Source organism: Pleuronectes platessa, chromosome 18 (genome assembly GCF_947347685.1).
Source record: "Pleuronectes platessa chromosome 18, fPlePla1.1, whole genome shotgun sequence".
NCBI classification, from domain to species: domain Eukaryota; kingdom Metazoa; phylum Chordata; class Actinopteri; order Pleuronectiformes; family Pleuronectidae; genus Pleuronectes; species Pleuronectes platessa.
Window position 1 is genome coordinate 18,870,713 of NC_070643.1, and position 21,594 is coordinate 18,892,306.

General features: G+C 45.1%; 1 protein-coding gene across 1 annotated transcript in view; it reads left to right on the forward strand.

The window, feature by feature from the left end:
• LOC128461234 (exostosin-1c-like) overlaps window positions 1–20,468 on the forward strand; it is a 33,452-nt gene extending 12,984 nt beyond the window's left edge. Inside the window, 11 exon segments of the mRNA XM_053446065.1 lie at window positions 8,184–8,277; window positions 10,605–10,712; window positions 12,531–12,650; window positions 14,939–15,071; window positions 16,170–16,288; window positions 16,876–16,971; window positions 17,357–17,443; window positions 17,533–17,693; window positions 19,867–20,038; window positions 20,148–20,267; window positions 20,269–20,468. Coding sequence (XP_053302040.1) covers window positions 8,184–8,277; window positions 10,605–10,712; window positions 12,531–12,650; window positions 14,939–15,071; window positions 16,170–16,288; window positions 16,876–16,971; window positions 17,357–17,443; window positions 17,533–17,693; window positions 19,867–20,038; window positions 20,148–20,267; window positions 20,269–20,334 — 1,276 coding nt within the window. The 3' untranslated portion in view covers window positions 20,335–20,468.
• The last annotated feature ends 1,126 nt before the right edge of the window (window positions 20,469–21,594 follow it).

Here is a 21,594-nt window from a genome sequence, read left to right on the forward strand (position 1 = left end):
GCCCCCCGGTGAGAGGCTAACCTCTGCTCCACCGCGCCGTCCACAAACTAACTTGATCCCCACACGTAGCTCGGATCCACATAGCTACACACAAGGACGAGGGAGAGGACGACTGTCGGTGAGATGCACGTGTCCGACTCACCTAGAAACTTTCATATCATCTCAATACTTTGCTGAATATCTAGAGGATATGTCTAGCTATGGTTTCTTCTTTGTTTCATACAAAGAATAATTCAAAATTGTAGCCGATTCGATCCAAAAAGCAGCTCAGTCCACCCTAATTTTTTCCAAGTTTACTTTATATTCATTCTGAGCAGCATCTTTTTACGTCTTTGTGAAAGAGTTATATAATTGTTGGACTATGAATTAATCGCAATAAGCTGTCGTTGAGATAACAAAACTATAGATCGCTGTCAAGAAAGTTAAGGATGAGGAGGCAGAGTGAGGGAGTGAATAAGAAGACGATGATGAAGAAAGAGTGATTGAAGGAGAGATGGCTTATCTGTCCATCTGCTACAGAGCGCGAGGTAGAAGTGTGTGTGTGTGTGTGTGTGTGTGTGTGTGTGTGTGTGTGTATGTGTGTGTGTGTGTCTGTGTGTGTGTGAGAGAGACACACAGTCCGTTCCTGACATGTGCATGCAACAGCTGCAGGACAGGATTTAACATCTGGCTGCACCTTCCCCTGCAAACACGATGGATTTAAATGAAATGAGACGAAAAAAGATAAATGAAGACGGGACACAAGGATGAACACTCTCTCTCTCTCTCTCTCTCTCTCTCTCTCTCTCTCTCTCTCTCTCTCTCTCTCTCTCTCTCTCTCTCTCTCTCTCTCTCTCTCTCTCTCCTCCCTCTATGTTTAATGTAAGCGGACACTATAAGACCTCATTCCTCTGCACACTGAAATCTGAACTGTCTCATCAGCCTCCTGCCTTTCAGTCTGTCCCCCCCCCGCCCCCCCCCAGCTTTAACATCTCATACTTTCCAATCTTCACAATTTAAAAAACACGTTATTGTCCACGTAATACTTTTCTAACACTAAATACAGTATTCATTTCTTTCCTGACCCATTGCCTGCAGACAGAGCTGCAGTTCCGTTTCTCTCTCTCTCTCTCTCTCTCTCTCTCTCTCTCTCTCTCTCTCCCTCCCTCTCTCTCTCCTCCCGAATCCCAGCGGCTGCAGCAGCTGGCCACAAACATATTTTCTCCCCATCTCTGTGTTTCTCTTCCACTATTCCAGTCATCTTTTCTTTCTTCCCTCTCTCCCTCCTCAAATATGTCCGTTGCCCTCCTGCCACCTCACTGCGTCTCGACACCCTCCAGTGAAACAGTGGGTTGGCAGCTGCAGTCACACAGCTATTGTGAAGCTTGTTATTATACAGCCCAGGAGGAAATATTCAGAGACGTTGTGCTTCTCTCGATGCTGCCTCACTTTCATACATACAGTTGTAATACAGCAGTGAAAGCTTATTCTGCGTCAGCTCAATCCCAGGAATCTAAAAGTTTAAGTTATTTCATTCTAAACTTAACCTTTGGATAAAAGAAACAAGAAACATCTTGGTTTTGTTCTTCGTGTGATTCTTTTGGATGAAAGTGAAGATTTGTAAACACAAAGCTCTTGAATACACAAATGAGAATACATGTTTTCTAAAGGAGTCAAAATGTGGTTTTGCTCTCGTTACATGAGTTATTTATTTTTGCAGGAGCACAAACATTGCAAGTTAAACATCTGACTTCATTCCTCCTTCATTGCTGTAATGATGTCCTGCTTGTGTGAGAGCTTGACCAATAGCGAGTGAGTCTCAGCCGTCAGTCACAACGTTGTACTTTGTTTTAATAGCATCAAGTAACTAATTAAAACCAAAAGTAATCTAGAAAATGAACACATGAACAAACAGTGTGTTAACAAGAAGAAGATGAAGAAGCTCTAGCATGGCTGGTCGTCCCAGTAGCTTCCAGTCGGCCCTGAAGATATTTCTCATCCTGTAAATTCAACAATGGCTCCCCCCCCCCCCCCCCCCATTTATTTATTATAACTCTAGACATGTCTTTATGTCCCATCTGTTTTCTAATGGATGTCAACCTTTCAATTGATCGACTTATTCCTTTATGTCAAGGAACTTTCCATTAACAGCAGTTCATGCTCTGCTCCTTGCAGAATTTCTTAGAATCTGCGGCAACAATGACAGAGCTTGTCTCAGTTTAGTTTGTGAATCTATATTCTTAATTTCAATGACTCTTTCAGATCAAGTGGGTGGTGGGGGAGTGCATGAATGAATAAAAAGCAAATGAATGAATGAACTAGTCGGTGTGAAGCTGTAGTAAACTGCTTCAGTGCTTCTCCTGCACCGAACCCCCTGCTCCGTTCTTTATTCTTGTTCTCTTCTTCTTTATTTATAGGTTTAATAGCAAAAACAAATGTAAAAGTTATAAAACTTTATAGCGCAGCACATGATGCACAAAACGGCCTTCTTATACAACTCAGTGAGAGTGATGGAGCAACAGTTTGTTCTGGTTTAAGTTTATCTCTTTGGTAATAAGTTAAATTGTGTGTGTGTGTGTGTGTTGACATTATCAACAGTCATTTCAGGTCATGTTGTGCTGGTGCACACGGTAATGAAGAGTACAGAGTATCGATGGCAACCTGTTAGCACCGTGGCGGCTAATCCATAACTTAGGTCAAACACACACACACACTCACACAGACACACACTTAGATGCTCGAACGGCCTCATGCTCTATTGACATCTGACCTTTTACAGGAAGTCAGCGTGGAGATCAACCGAGCAGAAGCTGCTGTCAATCAAGGAGCCTCCACCCCCCCCCCCCCCCCCCCCCACACACACCTCCACCTCTCTGCTTTCACTCGTTCAATATTCTTTAAAAAAGTAAAGATTCTCAGACATGCACCAAACTCAGGATGTTTTCCAGATAGAGGCGGTTTTTCCAGAACTTCTCCTGCCTGTCCCCGACAGTTTCTTTTGTCTTTTTTCACATTTCTGACACGTAAATGTGAAAAACCAAAAACATATCAAATACCTCATGATAAAAAAAGAGGTGTCATGTTTGTAGGAGCCTTTTGGCGAGAAGGGGCCGCACCAGGGTCGATGTGCCGAAACAATAATACACCGACTTCATACGCCATGTCCTCCCTCCTGCTGCTCTACCCAGACATTGTTCTGTCCTTCGTCTGTGTTCTTCATAGGTGAAAGACAAACTCCAGAGTTCACATCTAGAGCGGGTTAAGTGTCTGTAGGTGAGGGATGAGGGGACATAAAGGCAACAAGGACAGAGGGGGAGAGTGGGTGAGGGGCAGTTGTGTTTATTGTAGTAAAAACATTGAAATCATGGTCAAGACAAAATGAAGGGTGAGAGGAGACAGGGAGGGACGGAGACAGGGAGGGACGGAGACAGGGAGATGGAGACAAGGAGACAGGAAGGGATGGAGACAGGGAGGGACAGAGACAGGGAGAAGGAGACAGGGAGGGTCGGAGCTGCCGGGTGTTTGTGTGGAAGGAGGCGATCAGTGGGACGGTGCTGAGGAGAAGCAGATTTCCTTATCAGACAAACGCAAAAACACACACACGCTCACAAAAACACACACTGTGGGCGACTCAGAGTGGGGCCGTCTTAGAAAACATAGCTTTGATGATAGGGCACTGTTATGCTCTGTGTGTGTGTGTGTTTGTTTGTGTGTATATGTGTGTGCGAAAGAGAGAGAGACGTTGGGTGGGTGTGAGAAAGTCCTGTGTCTGTTTGTGTGTCTGTTTTATCTGAGACAAAAATATGAGAAAAGATCAAAATATTAAGACCAGGGCTAAATCTGTGTATGTGATATGTGATATGTGATGTGTGTGTGTGTGTGTGTGTGTGTGTGTGTGTGTGTGTGTGTGTGTGTGTGTGTGTGTGTGTGTGTGTGTGTGTGTGTGTGTGTGTGTGTGTGTGAGTCATGACAACACAACCAACCTCTCTTATCCTTTTACATATACCGGCTCCATATTACATGTTTAATATTTAATAACAGTATGTGTCTGACTTCCTGGAACAGTGAAGTGGGAGCAGCAACACAATACGTACACATTAAACACAAATGACTGTGTATAAACAATCAGAAAAACACACAAAGTGCATTAAAATCCCTCCTGGTGGATCCAGATGGGATGTGAACTCCCTCCAGTGAGTTCTGGCTCTGACCCTTGTGGTCCACGCCCTGAGTGGGGTCGGCTCAGAAAACCTCCGTCCTGATGAAATGCCCGACCCACTTCCACTGGCTCCACATGCAGAGAAAACTGATTCAGGCCGCTTGCAGTTTGCAATCTGGTTCTTCTCCAGAGCTCGTGACCAGAGGTGAGGTTCAAACCCGAGATCGACTCCTGCATCGAGAACCCTTCATCTCCCGCTCCGCCCCCCCCCCCATCACCAGAGAACAAGACGCCAAGATACTCCCCTTTCAATTTCTGTTCATATTTCAACACAACAGTAAACATTTGGCCTTATAGCTGCTTGTTTACCCTTGTGTAGTCACAGTATTCATACACAACACTGACACCACGACAATCTACTGGTATATCAAGTGTGTAATGTAATCCACCTCCACACAACGATCTGAGCTGCTTCACAATGAGGGCTCCCAGATAACAATCGTGCCAAACTTCCACCCAGTACAACCCCCCCCCCCCCCCCCCCCACACACACACACACACACACACACCCTCTGGTGTTGTACTGTAGTCTCAGGTCCATGCGTGTACATTACACATATTGTATGCATGCTTTCCCACGTTAGCATGCAGGGGGTCGAGCGTGCACCGCATTTCTCGTCGTGCACAATGCGACATTAATGCACGGTGAGTCACTGTCTCGCCACCAGCCAACCCCCCCACACCCCCCCACACCCCCCACAGACACACACTGACTCAGATATTTGTCACATTCATCACACACATGCAAATGCTCTTTTTCTTCAGAGGTAGAATAAGCCCTCTGGGGATTTTCTCCCTTTCTTCTTCGTTTGTATTTGTGTAATATGATAATGCTGCATATTGAATTAGATGATGATGATTTGTCCATCAGTGATTGTGAGTATGAGTTGCACAAATGAGTAAAACCTCTTTATGGCAATACTGGATTTCCATCAACACAGTATTTGTGTGGATGTTGTGTGATATGAACTATTTCTCTGTGGATTTCCCAGAAATTTTTGAATATCACAAACAATACATCTTTCATCTATCTTTCATCAATGAGTCCTGCAGTGAGCTGAAGAGAAAATATTCTGTAGAACACTTCAAACCCTCAACAAACTAAACCAACATGGTCTGAATAGCTAGAAGAGATTAGACAACAGTAACGGTTGGCTGGGGCTCACTGAAAGAAATGATATTTTTCTGTGTCAACTGTCAAATTGATATATTCATGATGTTTGTAGAGCTCAGTTTGTCTGAAGAACAAAATATGTTGAGTTTACTATAATAATAGAAAAAGAAAAAGCAGGGAAGTAGGAAGCAGGAGTGGAAGTGACTTGAATTAACTATTGAAATTGTTTTCACTTTTCTCTCCATCATCTAATTGATAAACTGCCAGTTGCCTGTTTCAGCTCTAATGTGTGTGCACCAACATTTCAATACGCAGACACACATTCAAACACACACCGGGAGATTTTGCCGTAGTGCAATAATCCAGGACACATATATTCGTTTGCACACACAAACCGCAACTACACTGCAACTTGTGTTTTCTCAGTGTGACAGAGAGAACACACAAACAAAAACCTGCCGACTCAAAGGAAAAACGCTGAGACAAAGAGCAGAGGGGAAGAAAAGAAGGAGAGAGGGAGAGAGGGAGGAGGAGAGTGAAGGAGAGAGGGAGGAGGAGAGTGAAGGAGAGAGGGAGGAGGAGAGTGAAGGAGAGAAGCAGCAGCAGCAGCAGCCCAGTCGTTTGTTGTTAGAGACAAAGTGCTGTTAAATGATTTATTTGTTCCCTGCATTTACTGTAAGTACAATCCCTCATTAAAGAACAGCAGCAGGCAGACTGCTGGATCTGCAGACAGGAGCTCTCACATGCACAGACACACACACACACACACACACACACACACACACACACACACACTTCATGCACAAGCTGACTTGCAGATTTGCATTATCAAGCGCACACAAATGCACGAACACACACAAACAGCAGACCTAGAGAGGAAAGTGGTTCAGACGAGACGACTCAGTCTCACTACATGCTGATTCCCACTGGTTAACATTATGCACGATACATGCTAACAAATGTAAACATGTACAACTTGCACACATGCAGACACACACATACATTAACATGTACAACCTGCACACCTGCAGACACACACATACATTACCAGGAGGATGGTAATATATTCTCTTCCCACAACCAATGGACTGCAGGAGATGTAAATATATTTACTTTTGAAAGCAACACACACTCTCAGTTACACACTTATTTACTCTCTTTCACACATGAATACACGGAGGAGTTCTACGTGTTTACACATCTACACATTCATCTGCTCACGCACTTCGAAATGCAAAGTGTTGACCCAGAGCTCAGAACAAGATTTGGAAACAAAAATCCCTCAGAAACACGTCGTGTAAATCTCCTTAACGGTCACGATGGATATTTTTTCCGTGCATCCAGGCTCCATGCTGCAGATTTAAACTGCCGCAGATGCAGGATGATCCATCGCCCGCCCACACACACACACACATGTATATGTAAACCAGCAGCAGCAGTGATGGAAAAGCTCTGTCAACAGGTGGAGGAATATCACAGCAGACCCCAAACCTAATAACCAAACAAGGCTTCCTTTCAGTAAACTGATGCCCGTGTGTGTTTTGACACCTTCATATTGAATGCACTCTCACCCAGGGACATGCACTCAGATCTGGACGTCCAGGCCCAGAGTGTAGAGGTGTTAAATTAATGCCAACATCGGCAGTGAAGTCCCGGTTTTCTCATGCAGGCAGCAGGAGAGGGGCCTGCGCCTCATCACTCACGCAGGGTTAAATAAATGACTGAGTGACTGGGAAGATTAATGGCTGGCGTATTTCACTCTGACGTTCCCTCTGCAAATAAACAAGCGGAGCAGCATGCAGAAAGACCGCAGAGGAGGAGGAGGAGGAGGATGAGGAGGAGGAGGGCGACGGGGGGGTGGAGTGAGACCTACAGCGAGAAGCCGGGTGGGGTGATGAGATGAGGAGGAACAAGCGAGAGGGGGAAAGTTGAACTCTCCCATAAGAGGCTGTTTGTTTCATTAATCTGTTTACACCAGTGTGTGCAGCTCTCTTACCACGAGGCCGTTGCACCACTCGACCACTGAAGGAGAGCATTGACTCAGAGGTTTCCACTCGGCCTTTTTTTGATTATACATTTCTTTTACACGACGCAAGTATGAAATATGAGTATGAGGTTTCTGACGTGCGGCAGCTGACAGAGGGAGAGGGGTACTCTCTTACTTTGGCATAAGTTCACACTCTTGTTCACAACACATATCAATAGAGAACAGGGATTAAGGCGTATTTGCTCATTCACTCAGTGATGGATATATATATTTTACAACGTACAGTAGCTGTCTGTAGTGGAGCCAACATGCAAGAGGAGGGGGAGCAAAAAGAAACTGGGAAGATTTATGACGGCTCATAATCAGAGCCGTTATGAGTAAATATCAGCGATGAAAAGCACAAATCAGGTTTTATGTGTGACAGATGCAGAGCCTCACATCTCAGAGGGAGAGTGTGTGAGCTGTCGTTCGGTCATTTTAAATCGATTGATCACATTTCGCCCTTTTCAGAGTTGCATTGGAAATAAACTCGGATCTGATTTGTTATCTGACACATTTTCATGCAGTTGTAGACGTCACAAATCTGATTTATCTCTGATTTGGACTCGTGGCTCCGCTATAATAACTATTATACTGCTCTCATATGCGTCAATGACCTTTTCCCTCCTTCACTTTGTGTTTTTTACAAGGACATAACTGAGTAGAGAAACATTTCTTACTCTCCGATCAATTACCAGATATGTTCTGCTGCTGGAATTGGGTCCTTCTGGTCATATACATCATTTTTATTTTATATGAGTATTCACTGCCTATACGCCTACTTAAAAAAATAATTATAAAATGAATACTATATGTTAATGGTTTATAATTCTTGTCTTTTTCAGGTTTGACTACCAGGAGCTGCTCCACAACTCCACCTTCTGCTTGGTGCCTCGAGGTCGACGCCTGGGCTCCTTCCGCTTCCTGGAGTCACTACAGGTAAATACCCAAAGTCTCATTACTCGTATTATTCCATCTTTACATCTGCATTTCTCTGCATTGAACCACTGCATTAACCCTGCATGGTGTATAGTGTAGTTTTTGCCACGTGCCAACACAACAATCGCACAAAGACATTAGCTGCAGCTTTTGCACAACACTGTTAAACTGCACTTTCACAGGAAACAGGCACAGTCCACCGGGATCCACTTTATACATACGGTTAAATCAGCATTGGAAGAGCACAGGATGCAGCATGTTTAAATATATTAGTCTCCTGGTTATCGACACCTTAATGGTCACATCTGCAAGTGTTTTCCCAGGATCATTGTGTAGCGTTGAGTGCAGATCTCACCATTAAGGCTTTATTTGCTGCGAGCGAGGCCTTTTACACTGAAGCGGATCTATTAACATGTTCGTGGAATCGTTAGTTTGAGTCCATCAGTGAAATGTGCACAAACGACGGAGAGTTTAACGGTTTGAAGCCGTCGTTCTGTTGTAGCTCTCTCTCTCTCTCTCTCTCTCCGCCACCCAAGTCGCCGGCCTCACACCAGTGCAGGAAGCAGTAGTGGCTGTTTTTAGATTTTGCAGAACGCTGCTACAGGGTTCCCTGGCCACACTGCTCTCCAGGCCCGTGTGTGTGTCTGTGTGTGTGCTGTGTGTGTGTGTGTGTGCATGAATGTTCCGGAAGCATCCACACAAGTGGCAGTCTGCCCCACCGCCGATGTCTGCTGAATGGACAAATCCACACACAGCCCACTTGGCTTGGCAGCAGGAATGAGAAGGTCCCTCTCTCCTCCTCCTGTCTCCTCTCTTTGTCCTCTTTTCTCACCCTCTCACTTCTTTTCTCCCTGCTTCCACCTCTCTTTTTTTTTACTCCATTCAAGACCCTCTGGATCATATATATGTTTTGTTTTTTTGATGGAAGCCAAGCCCACAGAAGAACTGGCAACTCCCAGCGTGGTGGCGAACCTGGTGCCAGGTTTCCAATATCCACAGAGACACATTTCCTCTCCTCCTCAAACACGTTTGCCCAAGTTCTCCCCTTTGCACCTCCCAATATAAACAACCCCCCCCCCCCACACAAAAAAACTACACAGCACACAGGCTTTCATATGACCCTACCTCCAGGCAGCAGGGCCGCTTGAAATGTTTGAAATTCACCCCCTCAGAGTGTCTCATCTCTGGGGAGGAAGACTAAGGCAAGGCCCTGGGCTGCATTTCAAATTTAGAGGCCGTGGCTTATCACTCTGAGAGTCTGTGTGTGACCTTGATCCAACCGGTGGCCGACACGGACACATGCAGGCGCACGCACATACAAGTCCCCCCCATTAGCTCGAGTGTCCTTCAGCAGGTCTGTCCTCAGATGAAATGCAGGAGCATGGACCGGGCCGCAGGAGGAGGTCTGATCTCCACTATTGTGCCTGCTGCTGCTGCTCTCTGGTGGTTTAATTAGAAAAAAGAAAAGACAAAAGCAACACCCAGTCACATCAACACTCCAGACCACAAGTTGAGAAAGAGGACGAGAGCCGGATGGGATGAGAGTGCGGCGGAGAGAAATGGAAAAAGGGGAAAACAGAGAGAAGAGGGGATATAGACGTGCAGAGAGGAGAGAGAGACCAAAGGAGGCCTCGGAAAAAAAAAAGCAAAAAAAAGTGGAACAACATCAAAAAGCTGTCAGCGAGTGAGGGGGATAAGGCAACATCAAAAAATCAACTTCAATAACACATGATGCCTCCACGCACCCAGCGGTTCCTTCTTGCTCTCCTCTCATCCCCGCATCCCTCGCTCCTTCCCCTCGCTTCACCTGCTTCCCTGCATGTGTCCCTCAGTAGCTGCAGCTAATTAGAACACAGAGTCAGCACCTGTCAGCCACATCTGTGTTTGCATGTGTCTGAGTGACAGTCTCTGACCCCCCCCCCCCCCCCCGGGAATCCTGGGAAAGGACAGATAGGAGGTGTTGCTCATTCCAGCAACCTATAGGGATCCTACGTGTACACACAGACACACACACTCTCATGTGCACACAGGCACATTGATCATATTACTTGTGATATCACAGCTGGGACTGGGCTCACACAGATTGTATTGTTTTTCCGTGCAGTTGTGGTTTGTTCTGTTGTGTGTTTAATTGCCAAAGAGATTCTGAGCTGGAAGGAGCCCAGTCAAATCTGCAGCTGATCAAAGCACCAGAGATGTACATGGGTTTTTTTCTTCCTCTGTTCTACACACATCAGTTGGTTTATCATCGTCAGTGTCTCTGTAAGACTCCCTGAATTCTTACATATGTGTGTGTGTCTGTGTGTGTGTGTGTTTGTGTTGTTCAGGCGGCGTGTATCCCCGTGCTGCTGAGTAACGGTTGGGAGCTGCCGTTTTCAGACATCATACAGTGGAACCAGGCGGTTATAGAGGGAGACGAGAGATTACTGCTGCAGGTAACACAACTAAACACTTGCACACACACACACACACACACACACACACACACACACACAAACACACAATCATACACAGGTTCACACAAATCCACCTACAGATACAAACACCAACTCAGGATACTCACTTATTTTTACTTTAAAAATATTACCTTTTAGAAGGAGCAGGTTTGTTTAAACTCCTTTTCCTAGTGTTTATGTGGCCATAGAAACCCAGGGAGTAAAAAAAATTGTGATACAGATAAATCGGCTGATTTAGATTTTAAAAAATGGTTTAAAAGATATTGTTATGTCGTTTTTGAGGCTTGAAGTTTCAGAGTTTAACCATAAACTTTATAATTAAGTCGACTTGTTGTTCCATTTGAGTGGAGACAATGAATGAATTGATTCATTTAGTTATTTGAGACGAAGACTCAGGGAAACTTCGATTGTGAGGCTTCTTCCTAGAATTGGTCCAAAAGTCCGAAACCACCCTAATTGGTTCATCTTGATCTGCACTGAGGCCTCCACCTCTTTTGGAGCCACCTCTCAGATGTTATTTTGTGTGAAGGTCTGGACGGATCCCTTTATAGACCCATGCAAGCTGTTGCAAACCAGATTTCCCTCTTTACTGTTTCTAAAAAGTCAAAACAAGAGACGGATTAATGAGATTCCTGCTTATTTACAGATCCAAGGCCACTGTATCCCTGTTTACACAGAGCTCCACAAAGAGGTTCACTGGGTGTGAGTGTAATCATGTTCACTGGGAAACATCCACCACACAAGGCTACAGAGCTTTACCTGTATCAAACAGCGTGGTTACAGGGTCGAGGCCCGGTGAGATCAAACACGAGCTTTAATCCAGCCTCAGTTGAAACGCAGCCGTCCTCCGTGTGCGTCTCTTCTCACACAGACGCACACAAATAAACACAATGGGCGAGTAAAGCCGGCTCACTCTCACTCTCCATCCCTTATCTCTTGCTCCCCTCGCACAAATTACATCATGTCCCCTCTGCACGGAGCCGAGTCCGTCTCCACCAGCAGCCGACATGAATTGACATTCAGCTAATGAACAGGAGCAGGATGAGAGACCTGGTATTTTCAAATGAGGTCCAGGAGAGGATTGAAGGAGCCGACCTCCTCCGTGGCATCTCTGCAGACCTGTGGAGCTCCCATATAACACACAGAAGAAATATTCATCCAGTCGATGATCTGAGGTTAATGAGAGTGAGGCTTCTGCAGAGAAGTGTGGGGGGGGGGGACACGTCAGAGGGTAGGGTAAAAGAGAAGAGGGTGCCGAGTTGAAGTTGTGAAATGCAGATGAAGGGAGGTGTTTGAAGAGAAACCAAGAGGCTGACAGAACAAGGCGAGAGTTAAAGAAGCTACAGAGACAGATTTAGTGGCCCCGTCAGCTCCTTTCACTGCTGTTCTGCAAATCTGTAAGTGCTCTGCCTGATGGAGACTGAAGACTTTTAAAGGAGTCAGCTGCTCGCGCTTCTCCTCGGCTCAACGTGACTTTCATCCCCTTTGATTGAGCCGCCCAGCTTAACCCTCAAAGTGATGAAATCAATTTAGGTGATTTACTCGAACCCCCCGATAAAGTCCTTTCTCATTAAGGTCTAATTATGTGAACAACAGCTCCATGTTAAATGTTTTCTTAGGGGCGGAGATTAAGTCAACCACTCAATTGGATTTCGGCAGTTTTGATCACTTAAATGCCAATTCTCCTCGTTTTCTCTTTTCCCATCTATTTTAAGTAATCCAAGTAAATCTCTGGCTTTTTGTTACTTCTTTATTTTCTCATTTCCGTGTCTGATCCCCCCCCTTTTTTCTCCTCAGGTGCCGTCCACAGTGAGGGCGGTTGGGAACGAGCGGGTCCTGGCCCTGCGGCAGAGGACGCAGATGCTGTGGGAAGCCTACTTCTCCTCCGTGGACAAGATCGTCCTCACCACGCTGGAGGTCAGCTTCCACACACCGAGCGTGACAAGGCCCGGTCGCACCGGGGGGGCGACACGGCTCGATTCATTTGTCAGAAGACACTGTTCAGGAAGTGTTCACGTCATATAATTCAGTGTCTTCTCTGCATTCAAATAACCAGGAAAATGACTCTGACCTGAGGAGTTTATGGTTTAATCTCTAGTTTCAACTCCTCCGTGATGTTCATGTTATTAACTATGGTCCCATTTAAAGTCAAAAGGCAGTGAATGCATTGAGACATTGAAAATCATCTGATTGACAGTTAGTACCGTCCAATGGCTGCAGGTCTTACGTGGAGGTGGAAGCTCCAAATATGGTGACGTCTGGTTTCATAAAACCAAGATGACGCTGAACAAAAAATGACGGAGTCACTCGGTTTCTTTCTTTCACACAGATATAAACAGATATATAATATTATATATTATCAGCTGGAAACATGCCGGCACCAGGTCTGACATCTTGCTCTTGGGATTGTACATCGTGTAATTCAATAAAGAATAACTGATGAATATGGTAAAAGACTTAACGAGCCTGTTAGCTAAAAAGTTTAGAAAGTTTGTTCAAAAGAGTTTTTAAGTCCCATGGATTCCTTTGTTAAAACCACTGCTCTCTCGTTGAGTTTACACTTGATCATGGGAGGGAGATGAACTATGCACGACTCGTCCCTTTATTTGAAACGTTCACACGGAGGTCAGAACCTTTAAGTCGGTTTAAAACTTGTTTATAAAGTCTGAACTCATGGGGGGGGAAAACATCTTCGGAATGAGTTTTGCTGCAAATATAAAACTGCTTAAAATGCTGAAGTCAAACCTTCACATGCTCCTGCTGCCAAATCGTGGCTTTCATCACCACAGCCACACTTTCTGTCTGCTACCCCCCCACCCCCCACCCCCCCCCCACCCTCTCCAAACTAAAGGCGATGTCGCTTGTGGCTGTTCCCGAGACCAGAAACCCGATTGGAGCATTTTTACAGCTCTCAGCGTTTCTGCTACCATACAATTCTGCTCAGAAATATGCAGCACACTCTTTCCCTTTCCAGTGAAAACATCTACAAAATAAAAAATAAAAAAGCCACGGCCATAAACACAGGTTCTCTGTTGAGCACGGAGCCCTAGTTGCTACCTCTCTGCAGTTTACAGCCCGTGTGCTATCATCAGTCCTCAGAGTCCTCACATCTGAGTCAAACCAACCTTCTGTCCCTTATGATTACAGGGTTGGATCCAGGCCCGCGCTCCCAATGCTCGACTCTTTTAGAACCTCGGCTTTGTGTGGAGCTGTGGGTCTGCTGAACATTTTTCAAAGCAGCACACATCCGATCTGCCTCCAGTCTCAGAGAAATCCCCCCCCCCCACCCCCCGATGTATAGAAATGATATATCATTACAACGCAAATATCAGTCTCAACCTGCCGCTTCCCAACCCCCGCGCTCGGCTCCATCAGACGGAGAGAGAAATGTTTTCCGGCGCCGCGGAGGTTCAGAAGAAGTTCAGGAGAAGCTTTGAAGGAATCGTTGTAATTTACAGAGGAGATGGAGAAAGGGTTTGGATTATTTCTCCCAGGGTTGAGCGTCCAGTGAAGCTCACACAGAATCCTTCTCCCTTCATTTTCCATTTTTTGCTTTCAAGAAATGTGCTTCAGAAGATATTTGGTATTTTGCGGCTGAGAGAAAGTCATATGAAGGTTGACCCCCGGGTTAGATGATGCGTGAAAAGAAATAACCTCCTAATATTAGTTTTTTTACACACACAGACACACACACACACACACACACACACACACACACACTTCCAATGTCAACTTTAGCAGATAGAAATGCGGCGAAACAACAGAACCCGGTGAAATCGGAGGAAATCACACAGCGAGTGTAAAGGCTTTGCACTCCTAGGTTTCTAAAGGCAAGTCTGGCAGGACCCCGGTGTATTTGCCTCTGGGAATTTATGCTGGAGATAATAGAGGAGAGGTTCTGGAGGTTGGTGATAAGCTGCTTATATACATACAGCATGCGGAGGGGGAACCTCTCTCCATCGGGCGCCAGCTGTGCAGTCAGCCCGAGGTCAGTGAGGCGGAGGACTCGGGAGTGTCTCTGCTGCGTGGACACCTCCTGTTGACGCAGAGTGGGAAGTGCACCGGGCATTAGCTGTGATATGCAAACACAAGTGGGGCAGGAGTTGAATTTGCACTGGTGACTCTCCTCTTCTGTCTTCTGAATAAATTTGATTCTCTCTCTGCTTCTCACATCACCACTGTCTTCTCTGTGTGTCTCCTCCCAGATCATTAAGGACCGCGTGTTCTCCCACATATCGAGGAATAAGTACATGTGGAACTCGCTGCCGGGGGGGCTGCTCGTCCTGCCCGAGTACTCCACCCACCTCGCTCACTTCCCCTTCTACTACCTGGGATTAGGTAAACATGCACTCGGTGGAAACGAGTCTGCTCGACATACAAATCACGATTTGCACATTAGGACGCTGATGAGATGATTACATGAGAGCTGTGCTAGAACAGATGAGTAATAGACTTTACCTAGAAAATCACAATCAAATATTTACCCAACTCATTGTGTGCATTGGATTTAATTTGGGATTTAGTTTTGGAATAATGATAAATACACAATGTGAATCATTTTAAAAGCCATCAGCAGTAAATTCTATTTGACATTTGATGGTAAAAGTTTTCTGGCGCTATCTTACCGGGTCTTTTATTATTTTATGAATGTATTTTACGTTATTTATTATTTGTGAAGCACTTTGTTTCGAGAAGTGCTACATGAATAAAAATATTATTAATATTGTAAATAGCAAATGCACTTGCACCCATCTGAAAGGCCCAGGTGCATGCTGGTCTTGTCGCGAGGTGTGGGCAGACACATAGTTCTATCTTGAGGCAGCGGGAAAGCGATTGTGCATTGGACCAACAAAGTCCTGCTCTGAGGTCGGTCAAGTTATTCTCCGGGTGCATTATGTAGATAGTAGTAGGTGTGACATGTGCCCACACAGGCAGGTGCACGAGCTCCCAGCCTCACAGACTCTCGCCTGAAGGGAAATTGGTTCCTCGGCAGAGAAGCTCTTTCTATTACTACCTTATAAAATCAATCCACCGAGGGGCGAGCACACCTGGTATCACAGGGGAGGAGAGACGGCGCTCTGACTGGTTTATTGCACCCAAAACACCCCCGTGATTAATTACCACACTAAGTACAACCTTTCTGAACCATGCACCTGGCACAGACCCCCTTTTCTCTGCTGTTAAAATAAAGCAAAAGTGGATTTGGCCACGATGTGAATGCACTTTATACAATGTTCTTAGATCAAATAGATTAAAAGGATGAAATTGAGAAAGTTATTGTGCAATTTGGTAACGTCTGTATGTTGGTGTCAGCAGAATCTTTTGCACCAGAAATGCATAAAATATACACATTGGCTTTTTGTTTTTGACGGACTAATACTAAAATACTTTGATATATTTCTTCTCCCATTGTTTTTTTTTTTTGACCTCTCTCAGGGATCAGTCCAGGTCACGAGTTCACTGCTGTCATACATGCTGTCTCCCCATTGGTCTCCCAGTCTCAGCCAATCATGAAGCTGCTCCAGGTGGTCTCCAAGTCAAAGTACTGCTCGCAGGTAAGATCGTGAACCATTAACTCAGAGAATAATGTACCCAAAACAAAAAAGGTTATTACTTTTGAACTCTTTTGATTACAGTCATAACACCGGCCTTCTTTGAAATGCGACTCTTTAAATGTTACAACCAAAGTGTCAGGATGAATGTAGGAGAAACTGAATCTCTGTTAAAGACTCGATAGAAATGTCTTTTTTTTTTTTCTGCCTTGCTTTTTAAAAAGTGAAAACAAGTCCTGGAGGTTCCTCGGGAGTCACAGGAACAAGCCTGAACAAAGTCTGTGTTGACAGCTGCTGCAGTTGTTTGATCCTAAAATGATTTACACAGAATCAGAATCAGGAAACCTCGGTCTTTCCAACAATGTATAATTTGTCGAGGTTGTGTGAAGTTGCAGTCGAGCACAGACAGGAACACACCTTTAGGTAGCACACACCCACACACACACTCATGAGGACCACTGTGAGGAGGCGTAGCTCCGCCCACCTTCTGTCTGATTGATGTCAACGGTTATTTCTGATTAATCCGATGCATCTGTGGACGTGTTGTGTTAAAAATGTCCCCCCCCCCCCCCCCCCCCCCACTGCTGCAGATCATCATCCTCTGGAACAGCGAGAAGCCTCCTCCGAGTCGGAGCAAGTGGCCTCCGATGCCGGTTCCTCTCACCGTGACAGACGGCAGGAGGAAGGTGAGGCCTGGCGCCGCCCACGCTGACAGTCTTGAGTGACAGACTGTCAGTTGCTCAGTTTGTTTATGCGTCTGTGATCCGTCCTCGCCGTCGTATCTCCGACTGGTCTTTCTCTCCCTTGATGTCTATTTTTCTACATCTCTCTCTCCCTCCTCTCCATCTGACATGTCCACTGATCCATGGGGCATCACTCATCCTCCATCTTCTTCTCCCTATCTGTGTCTCTTCTTCCGTCTGCTCTCACTCATCTCAGTCGCTCAACATGATTTACTGCAAAATGATCGCCCCCTCTCGCTCGTCCTCACCTTCTCTCTCTCCACACACACCAGACAACACGTGGCCTACAGCAGCAGAACTCAGATTTATCTCTGTTCTTCTCTCGCAGACCACCAGCCGCTTCCTACCTCACGCGGCCATAGAGACAGAGGCGGTGCTGAGTCTGGACGAGGACACGGTCCTGCTGACCAGCGAGGTACGTGTCACACAAACAGATAAAAACCCAACACTTCTGAGAAAGTAGCGACAATAACCCGAGTGTGTTTGTCACGTCTGCGCTCGCAGGTGAACTTTGCCTTCTTGGTCTGGCGGAGTTTCCCCGAGCGGATCGTGGGCTACCCCCCCAGGAGCCACTTCTGGGACCCCCTGAAGCGCGCCTGGGGCTACACCTCCAAGTGGACCAACGACTACTCCATCGTGCTGACCGGAGCCGCCTTCTACCACAGGTTCGACAACACCGAAAAGACAACACAACTCAGAGCTTCTCATTATGGCTTTTTCTGTAAATGTACTTCGAGTTAAGTGTAACTGGAGACTTTGTAATTCGCTGTACTATGCTTTAATTATTTACTTATAAAAAGCAGGGATGCATATACTCTACAGATACATATATATAGGCCTTAGTCTGTATGTAAAGAAAGCTACAAGCTCAATATTGATAAAGCAACAAAGATAAAAACAGATTGCTTTCTGAAAAGCTTCACAAGGGACATGACATTCAGAATCAGATTTATGGCAAAGTAGGTTTTCCAAGTAGAAAACATAGATGGGAAGAAAAAGTTAATTAAGAAGCAAGTTCTGAAGTCCAAGGAGAAAGAAAAACACAGGAAGCTGAGGTACAAGAGTACTAATTGAAAAGTCTATACAATAAAATGAAATATATAAGAAACTAAGGTTGTTTTATCCACTTGAAAAGCAACAATCAAACACAAATGATTGTCAGTGATAACTACAAGGCTGCTCTGAGAGTGCATTCCTACCTCACCGTGTTAAAAGGAAAAGAAATTCCAAAATTGAATGGGTTCTTCCTCGGGTCCTGACCCACTCGTCTTCAAGCGTTAGTAAAAAATTGGTTTTGTAGTTTTTGTGTAATCCTGCCGACAAGCAGCCGTGAAAACAGAACGTCCTTGATGGAGATAATTACGTGTGTGTGTCTGTGTGACACAAAACAAGGTGAATTACTTTTGAATTACTATCAAATGGAAGGTTCGGTAGTATTTTTTTAACACTCAGTATCAGCATTACCTTGAATGTCCTGTTTCCCCACTTAAACAGAGAAATAGCTGCGAGTCGTCAGTTTATATTGAACCTTGCTGTTCCTGAAGTGACAGCAGTGCAATAACAACCCGTCTCCTGAAAGCTAAAGGAAGGGAAGGGAACATGTACATTAAAACCACAGGATATAGCTCTGCTCTATAAATATCAAACCCCACCGGGGGTGAAACGGTTAAACTGTCCCAGATACATATCATCAACATACATCACGCTGTCTGCTCTTCCCTGTAGATGTTTCCATGCCTGGTACCATGAAGCTGCTGGTTTCCCCGACCTCCTTTATTTATTTACGGTGTTCACATGTTCGCCTGTTGTTGTCGGTTTACTCTTTGAGTGCAAGTGGGAAAGCCTGAAATTATGATAAGACAGTAAATGTAGTGAGAACAGGGATCACACCGATGTGAGGAAATAACCCTGCAGGAGATATAACAGCTTAATGTGTAATGGAGAGAAACCTGGTGGCAGGGTGAGAAAACAGGAAGCTGATGATTTTGTCAAACACTGTTTTTTTTTTTTTCCTAACACATTCCAGTACTCTGTGTGTAGGTAATGACGACTCTATGTAAAACCTCTGAACAATCAATGATCCTGTAGATAAGAAGCCAAGAAGCCCTTTTCAGAGTAAATGTGACAGATAACGTGAATCGATTTTAGACGTCACCCTTCGACCTCTGGCAGCACCGCACGAACGATAAGGAGACGTCATGTGGGACTCTAATAGACAAAGAGACAACCTTTGACAATGGGGGGGGGGGGGGAACAGAGAGAGCATCTTTTCTGTTCCGGGAAACGTTCACGTCACTTGGTTTTTTCATATCCTGATAAAACTTTTATTGAATCAGTGCTTGGATTCTCTTTTATCAGATGGTTTTTCTTCTGTGGTAAACGTCGGCAGTAAAAACTGAACGTTACACTGTTCAACAGAGAAGTCTCTTTGTTGTGTTTGAAAAACAGCTGTTTGACAAAGAAGGCAGCAAAACTTTATGTGTTACCCTTAATCTAACTTCTACCTCCGTGAAGGAGGTTCGATTTTAATCAGGGGTTATAGATTTTAATAGCAGGATGAAACAAAAAGTGGTAATTCAGTTTTTGTCTTTTATATTTTTACTATAAGAACTGGAAAATCATTGGTAGGATTGTTTGGCCTTGGCGGAGATATGGGCTATACTGAATACCAGTCTACCCAATTCAGACATTTATCATCGGCAGCATTGGGACTTGAACCTGTATTCTTTGTGTTGGATGTATAGAGTAATTTCGGAACATCGGTTTTCTCTTATTATGAATATCTTGAACACAAATTTTGCGCACGTCCCCTGAGTAACCCTTGTCCCTGTCCCACAGGTACTACCACCACCTGTTCACCCACTACCTGCCCCAGTCTCTGAGGACGCTGGTGGATCGCACGTCCAACTGTGAGGACATCCTGATGAACTTCCTGGTCTCTGCTGTGACTCACCTGCCACCGATCAAAGTGGCTCAAAGGAAGCAGTACAAAGAGTTGCCAAGCCCACAGGTGGGTAGACCACACATCTTATTTGACCGAGTCTGTAAATGGCGTTTTTGCTCAGATGTCAGGACAGGACCACATGGTGACTGAGGGTGTCTTTGTTTTTTCTTTCTAGAGTACGAAGACCGTCCCCTGGGCCAATCCGGAGCACTTCAACCAGCGGCAGGAGTGCGTCAACGCCTTCGCCAACTGGTTTGGCTACATGCCTCTGGTTCACTCCCAGTTTCGCTTGGACCCCCGTGCTCTTCAAAGATCAAGTGTCTGTCCTTCGCAAGAGATACAAAGACCTGGAGAGGGCGTGAAGGTGACAGAAAGAACGGGGAAACATGGGAGGTCAGGCCAGTGGCCTTTCGGACAGACAATTGGACCGATCACTGGTTTGCAGTCGAGACGTGGAACTCAAGGACTGTCTGGGATGTGGAGAAGACGGCCTGCATCGTGGACAATCATCAGGCAGACCCAGGTGGACTGTTCTGGAGTTCATACGCTTAGAAGTGAAGGGCCTATGAAGTTTGAAAGAAGAATCAAATATGATTCTCTCCACCTCTGTGAGTCTGGTAGATCCACAGAGGAAGAAATCCAGGGGCCTTGAGAGATTCCCAGTTCAGGGGCCTTGAGAGAGTCCTGGTTCAGGGGCCTTGAGAGAGTCCCGGTTCAGGGGCATTGAGAGAGTCCCGGTTCAGGGGCCTCACACTGAGACAGGACAATCTCTACTGGACAGCAAACACGAGTGAACACTCCTCAGTGCCATGCCGGTGACAAAAAGAAGGAAAAAACCTATCTCGTGCCAGAAGCACCCAGTATGGGACTGGTACTGGTACTGGTGCCGTGCACTCCAGCTATCAATGTGTCTCTCAACGTTATTGTGATGGAACTGTTGCCAAGAAAACTGATCATTTCAAAACGTTAACTGTAAAACCAATAAAATGGTTTGTAAATGCAAACTCTGGCAAAGTGCCTGAGACGGTTCAAGTTTGTTCTTTCCTCCCTTGATGCACGGCCTCCATTCACATAAGTGGAGGACATGACTACATTCAGTGGAGATGATGGGAACAGCTTCATGCTACATTTAAAGACTGATACAGGTAATTTTACAAATAAAGGAATAAGCCATATTCATATCTGATGATTCCACAAGGTACCAGAAAGACGACATGGAATAATATAAATCTTATTCCTAGGAAAGTGGCCTGGTTTCTTTGGCCAGGTTGAGGGTAGAACCTACTTTTTAGAAAAAATGTGTTAACCCAGAAAGCAAAATAGGTAAAAAACTGATTGATTGGATTTACCGGAATTTGGAAATATTTCCTCAGTTAATTAAATCAAATCAAATCAAAATAAGATCTACATCACCAGGATGACAAATTGTTTTCCTCTGAACAAACTGTCCAAAATCTAACATTGATCAACTGGAACTGGAGAATTATTTTTCATTTTGTTTATAAAATTCTGATATTTGGGAGTTTAATGCGTTCTAGATAACGTTTTTGAAAATTAAGTTTCTCCACTACTACATTATCTTTCCAATAATCCTTGAAAATGAACCTCAGCCCAGGTTCATA